The following is a 16,137-nucleotide window of genomic DNA, read 5'->3' on the forward strand; positions in this document are numbered from 1 at the left end:
CATGGTTTACAATTGGTCTGGTTTTCAGACTAGACGTTCTTGAAAATTTTCCAAGATTTTCAAATATTTCCACTGGAGATTAAGGATTATTCTGTAAACTTCTTATCGCTTTTGACCCGCATTCGATATACAAAATCCCCTTGTTTCACCATTGATGTTGCCAAAAAAAAAAAGGGAAAACGAGTATCAACGAATCGTTATCGTTGTTATTGTTTCGTTTGCGATTGGCAGAGCCTTCTTATCAGTTAGTCGTCAGGCCAGGCCCCATAAAAGTGACCAGCCGGCAATTGAACGCAAAGGTGCCGTATTTACGACCCAATATAGAGTCTCCCCATCCATTTGCCTATATATACCAGTTCCGATTATTGTCGCATTTAGCAGTATTCAGCGAGCAGTTATCGACGGAGGTCCTAGAACGAGTTTATATTGCAATGTCCCAGTCAGTGAAGACGGAAACACCCAAGGAACCAAATGGTTCGCCTGCAAAAGCGGTCAATGGAAAGTTGGAAGCCCTCAAGAGACCCAGACATGTTTCTGGAGGCGTTGAGGAAATCGTGGATCCCTTCTGCGATCCAGAAAAACCACAACGTATATCCTTCCACGATGTCACCTCGGCTGCATTTCTCATTCGCGGCGGAGTGGAGAGAACCCCTTGTCCGGTAGATATCTTTATAATTCGTGTATTGGAATATATTCTATAAGGAATGTGATTCACAGAAATCCACATCATCCGATCTGTATGGCATGGACTTGTATTTGAAAAAGGATTTCCTGCAATACACAGGCAGGTGAGATAAAAATAACACCAAGTTTAATGTGTTTTTAAATGTAATATCAGAATGAAAGAGTTTTTTTTAAGACAAATTAAGAAATTATATAAATTGGTCGGTGAATACATGAATTAGATTAGCTATCAATCCAATAGGTATATAGTCTATTTTAAATGCTCTTAATTAATTATATATATTGTTTTGTGTTTTTTGAAGTGCATATAGGTCCGAAGTGCAATTTCGGGTTTATTATTGTTTATAATAATCTGATTCGTTTTGCATTTATTAATCATTGCGTATACTATGAATATTGTCTGGGAGTGTCATTTTCCGTAATTTGATAAGAGGAATTCGTTTAGATTTGCATTAGACCGAAGTTCGACTATCATTTTTCAGCCTCTGTTTGTTGATACTTCAACCATCTCAATTGAATTGAGTACAACGCACTTCTATTATTACGACAAAATTTTGGTGATAAATTTTGGCTACACATAAAAGTCAGAGATCCGATAAGATAGGCTTTAATTGGCAGATAAGGATCGATTGACTCAAATTAATAGCTGTTGCTAATTGATTTTTGATTTTGTGAGTGGCATGTGACTGATATACCCAATTCACAATTTTGACAGCTTCAAGGAGCGTGGCGCACGCTATGCTTTGCTATCATTAACCGAGGAGCAGAAGCGAACCGGAGTCATCAGTGCCTCCCTGGGAAATCACGCCCAGGGTTTGTGCTACCATGGCTGGAAACTCAATATCCCAGTCACCGTGGTGATGCCCAAGGCTGCTCCCATTATGAAGATCCAGAAGTGCAGGAACTACAAGGCCAGGGTAATTGTCGATGGAAACGACATGGGCGAGGCCAAGTCCCTGGCCATGCGAATGTCCCGCGAGGAGGGTCTACTGTATGTGAATGGCTACGATCATCCACATATTATGGCTGGCCAGGGAACCATTGGACTGGAAATACTCGAACAGGTCCCGGAACCGGATGCTGTGGTGGTACCAGTTGGAGGAGGTGGACTGATTGCCGGGGTAGCCACTGCTGTGAAGGCATTGTCCCCCAAAACCAAGATAATTGTGAGCATACTTGATTTGATTTTAGAACGAAATAATTATTTATATATTAATTATATATTATATTTTTTTCAGGGTGTGGAATCGGAGAAATGTGCCAGCTTCACTCGTGCCATGGAAAACAATGGACCCATCCACACTCCCATTAAAAATACTTTGGCTGATGGTTTGGCCGTTCCCAAAGTTGGCTATAATGCCTATGCCACAGCAGTGCCACTAATTGATCGCATGGTGGTCGTTTCGGAGGAGTGGATTGCCGTGGCCATCCTTCGATTAGTTGAGGAGGAGAAATGTGTGGTGGAAGGAGCTGGTGGTGCAGGTTTGGCTGCTATTTTGGCAGGACACCTCGATGAACTCAAGGGAAAGAAGTGAGTAGTATAAATATTTGAAATAAATTAAGAGGGAATGTATTTTATAAATATTAAATTTATTTTCCTTTTAGAGTTGTGGTTTTGCTGTGTGGAGGAAACATAGACACCACAGTTTTTGGACGCTGTTTGGAGCGAGGATTGGCCGCCGTGGGTCGTCTGGTCAAGTTCAATGTGGAGGTCAGCGATCGTCCCGGTGGAATCAACGATCTGTGTGCCCTGCTGGTTCGGATAGGAGTCTCCATCAAGGATATTATGCACGAGAGAGCCTGGCTGAGGGATGTCTACACTGTGGAAGTGAAAGTCATTTGCGAAACCGTCGACTGGAGCCACAGTTTGGAGCTGAAGAACGAGCTGAAGAAGTTCTACTCGAAGGTTCAGTTCTCCGACGTTCCACTGGCCCTCACCAACGATCCCGCCGAATCGTAGATAACTCCTGTATATAGTATATAGTACACATATGATTTATTCACTTCAGCAGCGCAGCAGAACCTAAAGCTTTAACTTAGAGCTTAGTTGTATAAGTGTAAACATAATCGTAGTCGAAGTAGAAATGTAAATTAGGTGTAAATAAATATACATAAAATACAAAGTCTAAACACAAATTGACGAACGTAGGGATTGCTTAATTAACAAATTATGCTTCTCTGTTTGAGAACTAAAACACAAACAACTAAGTGTATAAATTCATGAGCTTAGCCTACGAAGCGATTCTTCAAGCAGTCACACAATATCAATTCTGTTTTTTTTTTATTTGATTTTTTTTGCTATTTTGTTTGTTTTTCGGTTTAAGATCTTCTTGCGGTTTTTGGCACATTAAGGATTCATTACATACGCTCAGTCAGACAAACACACACAGTACAGTACGGTATATATCGAAATTTACATTTACATGGCTAGAAAATATATATGTCTCTATATAAATATCGTTTATGTGGTAAAATGTATAGTGTATGCTATATGCTATATGCTATTTCATAAATACAGGCATCTCGTTGTTGAAGTCCTCGGACGTGACGTACTTTAAAAGCGCTGACTAAAACTACATTGAGTATGCTAACATAGGTTCCCATTGAGTTCCGGCTGCAGTTCGAGCCACTCTCAGTGGCTGTTGTCCAGGCGGAGGATCAGGGCGTCCACCACGTTGTAGATCTCGTCGAAATGCGGCCGGGATTCGGCATCGGCGGCCCAGCACTTCAGCATCAGTCGGTACATCTCAGCTGGCGTGTTTTCTGGAGTAGGCATGCGATATCCTTTAAGAATAATTTAAATATTAACATTACTTGGAATAATGTATATATAAATCTAGAGCTTACCCGTATCGATGCGCTCTCTAGCCCTTGAATTGCTCATTCCGGAGTAGGGAGTATCGCCCTTGGAGAAGATCTCCCACATCAGAATGCCATAGGACCACACATCGCACAGAGAGGTGTACTTTCCAAAGTTGAGGGCCTCCGGAGCAGTCCACTTCACAGGTATTTGCTTCATGCCATCGGAAACTATTTCAATAAATTCCTCATTAGTTATAGTTTTTTCATTATTTAAGATAGTTTTTTGTACCTATGTACTCCTCTTCTTCGCGTGACATTCCAAAATCGGAGATCTTTACACTGTGTTCCAGGTCAACCAGGCAATTACGAGCCGCCAGATCGCGATGTATGCAGTTCTTGGACTCCAAGTACCGCATGCCTTAAAAAATTTATTATTCTTTGTTAATTAAATACATATTAAATAAGGTTTTAAGTAAACTAACCCGCTGCCGCATCTCTGCACATTCCCATTTGTTGGCGATTGGTGAGGCCATTGGAGTTCTTACGCAAATAAGTTAGTAGGGAACCACCTGAAATATCGAGTATAATCACATTTAAACTCAATAAGAAGTAATTTATTAATATTGTGCTCTGAGCTCACCCAGCACCAATTCCATGACAATCATGATGGGCTGCTTCTGCACACAAATGCCAATTAGTTTGACGATATTAGGATGGTCATATTGCTTAAGGATGCGTCCCTCCTGCAGGAATTTGCGCTTCTGTTCATCTGGCAAAGTCATACGGCAGGTTTTGACAGCCACATCGAGCTTGGTGGACTTTAGTTTGGCCTTGTAGACATCACCAAAGTTGCCCTAAAATCAGAAATGTTTCATAGTTATAAAGTAATTTAAAATACGTATTAAAGAACTGGTAGATTACCCTGCCAATCCTCTCGAGAAGCACCACATCATCGTTGCTCAGCTCCCAGCGTTCGCGGCAGACGGGTCGCCGTAGAATGGCTCCGGATTTCACAGTCACCGGAAGTTCGGAGTGATACTGGTGCATTATCAGCTCCTGAATGCTGGCAAACGGAGGACCCTCGAACCGGAAGTTACCCTCGCCGGTGGTCTGGACGATGAAGTGTTTGTGGCCATTCCAGCAGACACTCAGCACTATCTGGCTCTCCTCGTTTCGAATCGTTTCGCGGACCAGGAAGTCGCCATCATTATTCAGAAGTCGTACAACCTCTTCACGGGGCAAAACACCGTGGAACCATTCCTCCTCGTAAAGCGGTCGATTCGTGGACAGTGATATCTGCAAGATCCAGACAATTAGCCAAATCTATATCCCCTCTTAGCCGAGAGATTAGTGAAAGCATGCAGAGCAGAAAAAGTAAGGAAAATAATAAATAAATTAGCTGAGAATCGGTTAACACGCCATTTCCACATTTCCAAACAGCCGGCGGAAATGCGTGGGTGCAATTGCCTCTGACGAAATTGCAGTAGCTTCGGCACCACATTTATATACACGCAAATTAAATATAATTAAATACTGCAAGCAGAAGGCGTTTTAAATCAGAAATAGATGCTGTTACTTGATGGGAAAAATATGGATCTACGTTCAAGGTTGTGCCCCATGTGTGACTCACAAACACTTTCGATTTGGGCCGCTTTTTTCTGGCCGGCGGAATTGGGCGACCGGTGAAGACAATTGTCTCGAAAATTCCCCCATTCTCGGCTCCGGCGTAGTTGCTACTCTGTCCGGAAGCCGTGCTGCTCATGATGGAATTGTGGATTCCAGATGCTCTAAAACAACTATGTACTTAAACTTGCGCAATTGTCTCACTGCAGAAACCGATTCCGATTCCGAAATAGTCACGCGTTCTGCCGGATACAAATGTGATAGATCTCCAACTTTTCACTGGCCAAACAGACGCCAAACATTTCAATGGACTAGATTAATGGCGACTGCTGGTCGCTATCCAAACAGCTCGCCCGATCGGTGAGAACTAAAGTATATAATGGGCTTGTGCTCTCCGCTGAACTTGTCTCTTGGCTTTCGACTACTTTCGCTCTTTTTCGCTGGCACGCACAAGTAATTTTAGCAATTGAAAGGGTGAGGAAATCTGGGGGAGATTCCTATACCCTTTAGATAAAAAAAATAAAAAAATAATTATATAACCCATTTAATTCCTATTTTATTCCTAGTTGATTGGCTATGAGGTGTATTGTTTTAAAACCAAAATAAATCTTTCACATTCTTATACTGTACTTAAATATTATACGATTTCTACCTAAGGTTTTGCTTTAATCGAAAGTAAAGGATTTAATGTACTAAACTACAAATGTTTTATTGTTTTGTATGTGATTTATTCCTGAAATAAATATTCAAATCAGGACAGACCGACTAGCCGTCATACCCCACTTGTGGATTGTGGCTAAGGCCACCCTGTGTTTTATTTCGGGATTGCTCTATAAAAAGCTCTTCCCCACATGCTCTTCAAAGTTGAACGTGAGTGAGAAACATGCACAATCAATCAAACATGCAAACTGAAGGGGCAAGCAATGCGATTCGATGCGATGCAGTGCGGATTTTCGGATCAGTGAGGTGGCGTCATGTGGCGCCCAGTTGGCTTAGATACTCTCGATGCGGTGGGTGCAGTTTTCTCTCGGATACGGATACGAATACTGATTCTGATACGGATCAGCTACTGATACGGTTACGGATGCGGATTCGGATTCGGAGACGGGGAACTCACACTGGCCGCCAGGCTGGGCACACAGTAGCAGTGATCCTTCATGCTGAGCACATCGTCACTGCCACTGTCCTCGTCGTTATCCTGATCCTCGTTCTCATCCAGCTCCCCGGAACTGGATTCGAATGGCTGATCCTTGTGGCCGGAAATTTGGACGGTTGGCTTTGCGGTTTTCTGGGTAACCGACGGGCAGTTACAGAATTGCTCTTCCCCAGTGGATCCTTCCGGGAGATCCGCCTCGAATTCCCGGGCAAAGTCGAAGACACTCTTGCTGGGATGGATGCGCCTCCTTTTAGTGCACTGTTTGCACGGCTTGGATCGCTTCAGCTGGAAGTTGAGCAACTTGGAGCGGAATGTGTTGCGGATGGCCTTCGACTTCTTCTGGATCTTGGGCACCTTGAATTTCAGTCTTGAGTTTTCCTTGGACGGCGTCGTGGTCGTTGTGGTCGTTATGGTTGTGGTGATCGTGCTCGTGATGATCGTCGACTGGGAGGCACTGTGATTGCTATTGCTGCTCGAGTTGTTGTTGTTATTGTTATTATTGTTATTGCTGTGATGACTGCTGGAAGTGCTACTGTTCGTGGGGCAATCACTGCTGCTGGAATGCTGTTGGTTGTGAGGAGGCCTCTCCGCGTTCTCCTCCTCATTTAGGGTGTGATTCTTGGTCATCCGCACGAGCGGACTCTTGGAGAACTCCTTGAGGTTGCTGAAGATGTTGCTGATGGACTTCTGGGTGAAGGAGAGCGATCGTTTCTTGGAATGACCCATGTCCTTGGAGGATCGGCACTCCGAACTCGAACTGGAGCTGCGTTTGGTGTGGCTATCGGGATCTTTGGTTAGCTTCCTGGTTTGTATGTGATTCTCCTCTGCACTTTCAATGGCATTTAGGTCATCACTGGGTTGCAGACTCCTCTTCAGACGATCATCCAAAACCCGATTGATCTCATCGATCTTGTCCAGATGAGCATCGATGGAGTTTTGCGGAGCTACCCTGTTTATTTCTATTTGGATTTCCTTTTTATCTGGCACTTCATCCTCGCTCTCCGGACTGGGTGGACTCACCGCCTTCCTGTCCAGCTCCAGATCCGCGTAGATGTGGTTGTTATTGGTGTTAGTAAGGACAGCGGCGGTTAGCTGGGTGAGCGGGGCGGGCGAGGCGAGGACAACAACGGCGGCAGGCTCCTCGTCCTCGCCCAAACACAACATGGAACACTGGGTGCGGTGCAGGGGCGGCAGATCGGGCGGGATCGAGGATCTAGTGGCGATCTCCTCGCCCAGGTAGTGAACACTGGCTGCCTGGCGCAATCGCCGGTTAGTAATGGGCTCATAGCGTGCAGGACTGCGGGGATTCCCCTCCCCGTTCCCAATCCCGTCCCTAATTACCGACAAGGATCCCAGGCTCTGTGAGCGCGGCTGCATCTTGTTGAAGCGTCCCTGCCGCGATCTCGTCATCGGCGTCGTCGGTTGCGGGGTGCTCTTCCGCTTGAAGTGCCTCCCCCTTCCCCGCAGAAGGGTCAGCACCCCGCCGCGTCGCATCAGCTCGTTCATGATGCCCAGACCTGGTGAACTGGTGGAGTTGGACCTCTGCTAGTGGGTTAGGTTTCGGAATGTTTTCATGGGTAAGTGGTGATGTGTTCGAGGGATGGACAAAGGGCAGCATCCAGAGAGAAAGAAATGGTTTCATCACACGAGATTAGATTAGTTAGACCATCACCAGCTACTTCTTACGTTTAACCAGAACCTATTTGAATGAGGTGAAGAGTTCCACTGACCTGCTGCTCGTTGTTGTAGCCGTTCTCGATGAAGTTCTGCTCGAGGGTCAGGTGATCATCGCATCCGGAGGGCAGCTCCTCGCATCCCACCTCGTTCAGAGCACACTTGATCATGTCCACCAGCTTCTGCTTCTGTTTCTCCTGGCAGCGCAGTGCATTTAGGTCCTTTGATTGGCGACTGATTAAGGGAGATTAAAAGAAAAGTTGAGTAAGGTTTAAAGTACAACATTTGTTTATTATCTTGTATGGAAAACAATATAAGCAATTGTTTGCTATCAACTGAGATGTTCTATAACTTTCTTGAATTTTTCACAATTTATTTTAAAGTTAAAAGCTTACTTACCACTGACTATCCTTGTTGGACTGAATGCCATTGGATGTGTTGCTGCCATTGGAAATAATGCTGCCATTGGCCACCGGAGAACCACCATTCACATGCTCGATCATCTTCAGCTGCTTCTCCTGGCATTCCTTGACGGCTCCCTCTAATTCCTGGAGGCGATTCCTCAACCAGTCAACCGTGAGGTTGTCCACCGTCAAGGTGCTTGACTGTAGTTTGCCGGGTATGTCCTCAATGAGCGTTTCATCGAACTGGAAGAGCAGCGGGGTTGTGGGTGTTGTTCTGGGGAAATAGTTTACTGATCAGTATCTTTATAAACATAATAAATCAGTAATGCTCACTTGTGTTTCTCGGTGAATTCGCCGTACTCCTCGGCAGGATTGATGCCGCCTATCACAGTGTCGATGCGCTTCTGTATCTCCTTGTATTTGTCGGCGGTAAGATCGCCGTACTGAGCTGCCTCCTGCAGGATGTTGCGCCACAGCAGAATGAAGCTCTCCTGGACGGACTGCTGATGCTCCAGTAATCCTGGCAGCAGCACAGTGCGGAAGTCCTTCTCCACTTCAATGGCTTCTGTGATGGAAAGAACGTACTCGTTGTGGGTGAGGTGCAACTTGCGGCAGGCCTTCTGATATTTGTCGCGCACATCGTCCAACTTGCGGCCACTGCGACTGGGTGCTAAAAAATATAAAGGATTATTACATTAAAACTTAGATAAATAAATCGAAAATTCAGATTTTCAAAATGCAAAAATAATTATGGTATTTCCACGGACTTAATTGTGGAATACAACAATGCACAACTTTTGATTGTATGGTTAAATTGGTAACATTTACTATAATAGTGCCTTGTACTGTAATTCATCAATATTTATTGAAATCTTTTATAATTTTTTTTTTTATAATGTTATTTTTCGTATGGATTCTCATATCAAGGATCCCTTTACTCACCCTTTATGTAGTGCTCCTCGAAGCGCGTGCGCAGCGCCTTGTAGCCCTCCAAATGTTTTTGGTATTCGGCTTTCTTGCGAACCACCTCATCGGTGAGCTGAAATGGCCAGAAAGAAGCGGGTTTTTGGTTTAGTTTGGGGCTTTCAATGCGGTCAGCACACGTGTGCCTCGATCATTGGGGCAGGGCACTTTCCAAATAAAAAAAATCAGGGCTCATTACATCATTATTACCGCCGGCTTTAATACGTGTTCGTCTTTTGTCGCGCACTGTGCTCCACTTGCGAGCAGTCGCATAATGGTAACTACTGCGGTCCCCCCCTCCAAATTCGATTCCATCGACACCTATCTGCTCCATTGAGTATCTCTCACACTTTCTTCGCAAAACATTTTCTCACGTTTGTCCATTATGCAAGGTACACGTCCCACCGCAAAGCCAACAAACACAAAACACTGAAAAGCTGAAAAACTGAAAACGGCGGCTTCACAAATGACTGATAAGTGACTGGCCAAAAGGATTGCATTGCATTATGCAGCTGAGCCAACATCCCAGCATCCGTTAGCGTGTGTCAACAAAATCAACAGTGACTTTGTTGCCGAGGACAGAGGACTGAGACTTTAGCTTGGGGCAACCAAATCCAATGCTAAGCCAAAGCCACAAACTAATGGCAGCCAAGTGCAGTTAGTCAAGCAGCTGCAAAGTTGCTGAGTTAAGGTGGCATGGACATAATGCAGTTGATGCTGCCTACAGTGGGTGAGGCATAATATTTATAAATGACTCAAAATTGTTTAAATATGCTAAACAGCTTCAAAACATATTCCTTTCATTTTCATTACTGGCTTAAAGCGTTTTAAAATCAATCAGGAAGTCGATACACAAAGTTTTGCATATTTAAAGTTCATAAAATAAATTGGAATAATTAATGCCATATATTAGTTTTCAAAAATAAAAACTAGTAAACCGAAACCATAAAATGATTGAATTTGCATAGTTTACCATAATTTATTGATTCTATTGTTGAAGTAATTAATTTCATACTTATATATTTTTTATATTTTTGTATGAGCAAATGAAACCTTAAGATGGATTGCATTCATATAATTTTATTACCAACAATTTGACAGAATTTATCCATGGTTACCAGTTTAGCCTGCAACTTGAGCCGCTCGCTGTTGATGTTGCTGTTGTTCAGTCGACTGTGCATATTAATTGCAGACAGTTTTGCACTTTAGCGGACTAAACGCGGAAAAGACCGGCGGAGAAAAAGACGACTTAACTAATTGAATGATCGGACAAGGCGGCTTGAGAACCCGAGCCAATGAAAATCTGTAGAAAATAGCGAGGAGAGCGAAAATCAATTCGATAGCCCGCACATATAAATTGCTGACCCAGTTAGCCGATTTGGCATTGAAAGTGTTGTCGAGAGTGTTTCTCGAGAGTTATCTTGAACTGAAATTGGCTGCAATCTAGACAACTTGTTGCTATTGCGCTGGGCTACGTAATAACCAATTCTGTAAGGTTCTGGTTGGGTTTGTTCTTGTTGGTTTTGTGTGTTTTTTTTCGGCAAGTGGTTAAGCAACTTTCAATGCCTTTGCAGCTGCTAATTTGCCTAAAAAGTTGTTTAGAAAGAGAGAGCGACAGAGCGAGCACAAGTAAAAGAAATAAACATGGCTCGAAAGTGGGTCATGCGCGCCGTATTTTTCTTACCGCTCGGCGGCTAAACAGTCAATAGCATTTCGGTTTGTGGTAACCCCTTTGCCCGCCGGCCGGATCTCGCCTCACACACAAATGATTGCCAATTTTTTTCGTTCAACTTTTTTACTCTTTTTTTTTGTGGAAAGAACAGCGTAGCCAGTGAATCCGAATCCGAAATCCGAGGAAAGTTGCTAATCCGCCACCTGCACTCAGCCAGCGAAACTTTCTCGGTTTTCTCACGCAATTTCCTCCGCTGAATTCGACAACGAATCCGAATTTGAATTTGAATTTGATTAGATGCTCGCTGATCTTCTAGCTCGCGACAACGCAGAGTTTAAAAATGCCGAATCTATATGTAAATGCGGCGATGACCTAATGGAATCTGTGACAAGTGGTGCCAGCTGCCACGTTTTGCATTAATCAGCTTGTTCTTTCTGTTCTGTTTGCTTTCCGATCCGATTTTCTGCCTCTGCCTCCGATTTCTGTATGCTTTGGCAAGCGTTTATATCGGACATCAAATTAAGCGGAAAATTCTCCCCTAATATTATTTAAATTTAAATGAAATTTGAATGAGCTGCAAGACGTCTGTGACTCAAGATTGAGATTAATGCCTTTGCTCAAAAGAGCTTTTTATGACATATCAAAAGATGACATCTTCAAAGATTTTGACATTGCCAAAATATGTCCGCTATATTTTCATTGTCAAACACGTCATTGTTTAGTATTCATTTGGCCTTTTCTTTATAATTTCGCACATTTAATACTTAACGGTTTTTGGCATGATTGATTATTATATTTTCCACTTGTTTGAATCTTCTATGAAATTTTATATGATATATACAACATTCGTGTAGTGTACGCCACCAGTCATACGAGTTATAACAATAAAAAAGCACAACTCAATCAAGCGAAATTCAATTCATGTCTACACTTCCAAAGAAATTGCCTCTAATCAAAATAAATTTGTCAAATGTATTGCGGAATCGTGATGCAATAAAAATAAACCGCGCCAAGAAACCCGAGAGAGGAAAAAAAATATGGAAAACAAGTCCAAAGCTAAGCCCTAGACGGAGTTGCATTTGTGTCTCTGTTTTTTTTTTTTTTTTTCATTTTTTTGATATTTGTCAGCGCGTGAGAGTTTTTCTTGGTCGGCAGATTTGAATATGAAACGGCGTGGCGGCAGCTGTGACAAAAAAGTCGGGGAAATAAAACGATAAGAAAAGCCACACGCGCTTGGGAATTTCCTTTGTTGTGGTCGATGGGAGAGGAAGGGGGAGGGGGAAAAATCAATGCAGCCGGTTGTCCGGGAGTTTTTCAATAAATAAAAACTGACGGCGGCGCCCCACAAGATGTTGCATAAGTGCTGACAGCGTTGACAATAATAATGATGTTTTATGAAACAACATTTTGGGATCGTTTAAACGATGCCGTTTAGCCAATGCAATTGTGAATTATGCAAATTTATGACCGTTGGTCAATACACGAGTTTCCTCCTTGGACCAGGGATTTCTATCCATTTCCCCAATGGGAATGAGCCGCCCAGACTCGTTGTGGCTTTAATCGGGGTTCGTGCCAAAGCCTTTGCCTTCGCTCTTTTCCTGGTCAATGAACCCCCCGCCTGGCCAACAATGGACACGCCAATATTAACGAGCAACCCGTTTTGATGGCTTTAACTGTAATCGCTCTGTTAGCCCGTTTGGCTTCTGTCGATTCCACTGAATCAACAATTCAGAAATTAGTCGCATAATGCCACGCAATAACTTCACTTTCGTTGGCCGCTTCGTGAACAATATTTGCCAAGTTTTTATTGCTGTCTGTCCGAGTTTTACATTTTGCACAAATTTGCATGCATGCCAAGTGAAAGAAGCATGACGAAAAGGTCCGAATTTAAATTGTATCTGCAAATGATGTCGACGCTTTTGCCTTTGCCGTTGCCGTTGCCAGCACTTTCTATTTCAGTCGAGTGTCGTCGTCGACGGAAGAGGAAAAAAACGAGCAGACAAAAGAATAGAATGGCTAAATCGGCGATCGCAGTGAAAGTGTCTTCGAATTGGCCAATTGCCGCGAGCAAGTTCGTCGCTTGAGTCTTTCGTTTTCGGGGCCTGAATCTGCTGCCACCGCCATTGGCGAACCGGGAGGTCTCAATCGCCGCAGGAGAGGCTGCAGAACGACTTTTCAATATTCAAAGCCACCTACGTGTCGCTTGCAACTTGTTTTGCATACAAACAGATACACACACGCCGCTCCCATCCGAAATCCTGTGGCTGCGATCGTTGCAGGGAGCAAGCGAAAACTTTAAGAGCCAGGCAACAAGTTGTTTTAACACTGTGTTAACCCTTTTGCAAGCCTTGGGAAACTAAAATAAATGACTAAAATATGTCGAAAAGTATACTTTTTTTACAAACGATAAAATAGATTCCGTTCTTTCAAGAATTCAAAAACAAAAGTTCAGAGTTTGAAATCATATGAAGTTATGGGATCAGGAAGATACTTTTGGGGAATACTTTTCGATACTTTTCGGAAACTTGGAAAAACCGGACTGAATAGGGGTAAAAAAATCGACCTTCACTGAATTAAAAAATTTGAATACACATCGCTTAAAAATATGATTAGATACGGTTAAAGGTATGCCACTTTGGAATCGGGATGAAATTGGCAAAGTTGCAACTTCTGGAATATGAGTTCTTGTTATCTCTTCTGCTTAGCATTGAATTAAAGCATTTGAGCCCCCGAATCCTTGCAGTGCATCGGCCACTGCCTGATCTTGATCCACAGCAGGCCCAGCTGCGCATTTGATGTCAAGGGAGCAGGCTCAGTGCGGTTCGGTTCGGTTCGCACGGCTTTCCTCTCGGCCAAGTTATTACGTCTCATATTGGGCAGCTAGACCAGTCGGGAAGTGGCGGTGGTGAATGGCTGAATGAACGTGGCTGCCCGACTGGCTTTTGTTAATTTATTTTTACTGCTCCCCCAAACATGATGAAGTACTCGCAGCACCGCCGACCAAGAAATTAAGTTGCAGTTGCAGCGCTGCCCGGAGCCAAGTGGCAGGTACAAAAGCCCCGACTCTGTCTTCGATCCATAAAGTATTTTCCTCCTCGGCGCGCAGGCGCAGCTAACGAGACGAAGCACTCGGTGGCTCCCCATTCCCCATCCCCCATTTCCATTCCCCAATCCCCATTCCCTCTGCCCTTTCCCCTCTCAAGTCCTCATATACTCCATATACATCCCCATCCTCCCAACCAAAGTCCAGATTCGGGCCCAATACGTTTTTAGCCCTCGGGTTGGGTTCTTTATTGTTTTCTCAGCTCCGTCGCTCGCTGGCCGTAACTCTCTTTTGGCCCTGTATTGGTTGCTTGGTTGGTTGGTTGGTTGGCTGGTTGGTTGCTGTGCATGTTGCAGACTTGTTTCATAACTGGTCCACGATTCTCGGAATTAAAGGAACAAAGGCTGGGGCTGATTTTGATTTTGACCGACAAACGTTGTCTGCGCTTGTTTGCCGTTGACTCTTTCGCCCCTCTTACCCGTCTCAGTTTCTCAGACTGCACTGGGAGAAAAGGAGTTATGAGGATAAGAAGAATAATACGAGATAAACTAATTAAATGGGGAAATTGAATTGGGGAACTTTAAGAAGAAAAGAGAGAATAAACTATTATTAAACTATTAATATAACTGCATTCAAAAGTGAGCTTGATGATACTATATTTTGTTAGCATTTTTTCGAATATCTTGTAAATATTTTAAAATTTAAAACAATTTTTTTTCAGTGCCCTTTAGCTGCTGCTGGCTGTTTGTTCAAGCCAGCCCGATCTTCTCGGCCTGCATCTGGGGGCAGAGGGTACTTGAAATTGACTGAAAAGATACGAATGTGCCGCACATGCGCGTAGATTATAATGAGATAAAGGCGCAGCCAGTCGGCCAGGCAAAATAATAATAAAACAAAAAAAAAAAAGAGAAAAAAAGAGAAAAAAGGGTTAGCAGACAGTTCGTTGCCTGCTGGCGTGTTAGAAAACCTTTTTAACGCGCTCCGTTCGCGACGGCAACTTAATTTTTATTGCGCCTGGCTAGGCCGCAACTCAAATTAGAACTGGTGCAATTTGAGACGAACGGAAGGCTCTTTTTGGATCGAGGGACTTAAGCCATGGATTTATGGTCTTAAGAAGGGACCCCGAAAATAACAGTTGATTTTGTGGCTGTTAACACTCGAACGATCCGCGGAAACGCTCTTGTTTTCCGCCTCGAAACCGAGTAAACAAATTAGTATTCAATAAGCGTAACTTCTGAGCCGGTACCATTAGCCAAATTGGTCAAGACCAAAACCGGGCAATGGCCATAATATCTCCATCTATGCGAGTGAGTATACGTATAGGGAAAAGTTCAAACGAAACAAGCGCCACCTTCGCGGTGATTTTTTCTTTATTTGCCAGTTGCCAGGGATCAGCATTCCCCCGCAAATTCGCGGAAAAGATTGGTTGGCAAAGGCTGAAGTCTGAAGTCTGAAGTCTGGAAAAGTTAGTGGGGAACGGAGCGAAATGAAATTCACACACGAGATAAAAATCACAGCAACTACGTGAGCTTGACGTCGCCACTGCTGCTTCCACTGATGTTTCTAGTATTTATTGTCATACATAGTCTGTCACTTCTTTTAATTGTTTATGGCCTTGTTAGAGCCATTCCTTCCTTTTCTTTTCTTTCCATCTCATTTTGGCCAGCTTCGCTATTGTTTTTTGTTTTCTTTTTTTTTTTTGGCATTTCTCGTACCAGTTGGAGCGAGGGCGATCAACTTTGCGTTGCTTTTGCGATTACGGTGAGCGCAAATTAAAACGAATTCTTTTGAATATACTAAGTGGGGAGAACCTTTTCGAGACAAGTGCGCATTAACCGGTTTATCGGAAATAAATGTATACAATACCTGCATACCTATACATCATATATTATATATGTCTATCGCATTAACGTCATCAAACTTTCTTGCATACTGCTCCACTTCCCGCCGTAATTACCTGATAATCAAAGCCTCATTACGTAAATTGCCAATTAGGAGCCGCTCAGACGAAAGCTCCCCATTGATACACTGATTTGTCTTTGCCTTTGCAATTGGTTTCATTTAGATGGCAATTACGAGATTGTTATTGAGTTGCGTGCACGCAAAGAAACTATAC

General features: G+C 43.5%; 2 protein-coding genes across 6 annotated transcripts in view; one reads left to right on the top strand and one right to left on the bottom strand.

The window, feature by feature from the left end:
* Positions 1-2,824, top strand: LOC108099346 (L-threonine ammonia-lyase). The gene is made up of 5 exons (XM_017202825.2): positions 1-659; positions 718-788; positions 1,400-1,850; positions 1,923-2,215; positions 2,290-2,824. Exons 1-5 carry the CDS (start codon positions 432-434, stop codon positions 2,642-2,644), a joined length of 1,398 nt encoding a protein of 465 aa, XP_017058314.1. The 5' UTR covers positions 1-431; the 3' UTR covers positions 2,645-2,824.
* Positions 2,659-16,137, bottom strand: part of LOC108099345 (tyrosine-protein kinase Fer) — a 27,869-nt gene continuing 14,390 nt past the window's right edge. The window contains exons 4-14 of one of the 5 annotated variants that reach the window (XM_017202823.2): positions 9,286-9,382; positions 8,677-9,013; positions 8,339-8,617; positions 7,996-8,173; positions 7,607-7,807; positions 4,408-4,782; positions 4,127-4,340; positions 3,969-4,055; positions 3,776-3,904; positions 3,532-3,714; positions 2,659-3,468 (exon numbers count right to left, since the gene is read on the bottom strand). In XM_017202823.2, coding sequence (XP_017058312.1) covers positions 3,317-3,468; positions 3,532-3,714; positions 3,776-3,904; positions 3,969-4,055; positions 4,127-4,340; positions 4,408-4,782; positions 7,607-7,807; positions 7,996-8,173; positions 8,339-8,617; positions 8,677-9,013; positions 9,286-9,382 — 2,232 coding nt within the window. In that variant the 3' untranslated portion in view covers positions 2,659-3,316. Of the gene's footprint in view, positions 3,469-3,531; positions 3,715-3,775; positions 3,905-3,968; positions 4,056-4,126; positions 4,341-4,407; positions 4,783-5,116; positions 6,206-6,226; positions 7,811-7,995; positions 8,174-8,338; positions 8,618-8,676; positions 9,014-9,285; positions 9,383-16,137 lie in introns of those variants that run through there. The other 4 variants (XM_017202820.2, XM_017202822.2, XM_017202824.2 and 1 more) reach the window with 4 other exon arrangements.

This window comes from Drosophila ficusphila, unplaced genomic scaffold, assembly GCF_018152265.1.
Source record: "Drosophila ficusphila isolate 14025-0441.05 unplaced genomic scaffold, ASM1815226v1 contig_791, whole genome shotgun sequence".
NCBI classification, from domain to species: Eukaryota; Metazoa; Arthropoda; class Insecta; order Diptera; family Drosophilidae; genus Drosophila; species Drosophila ficusphila.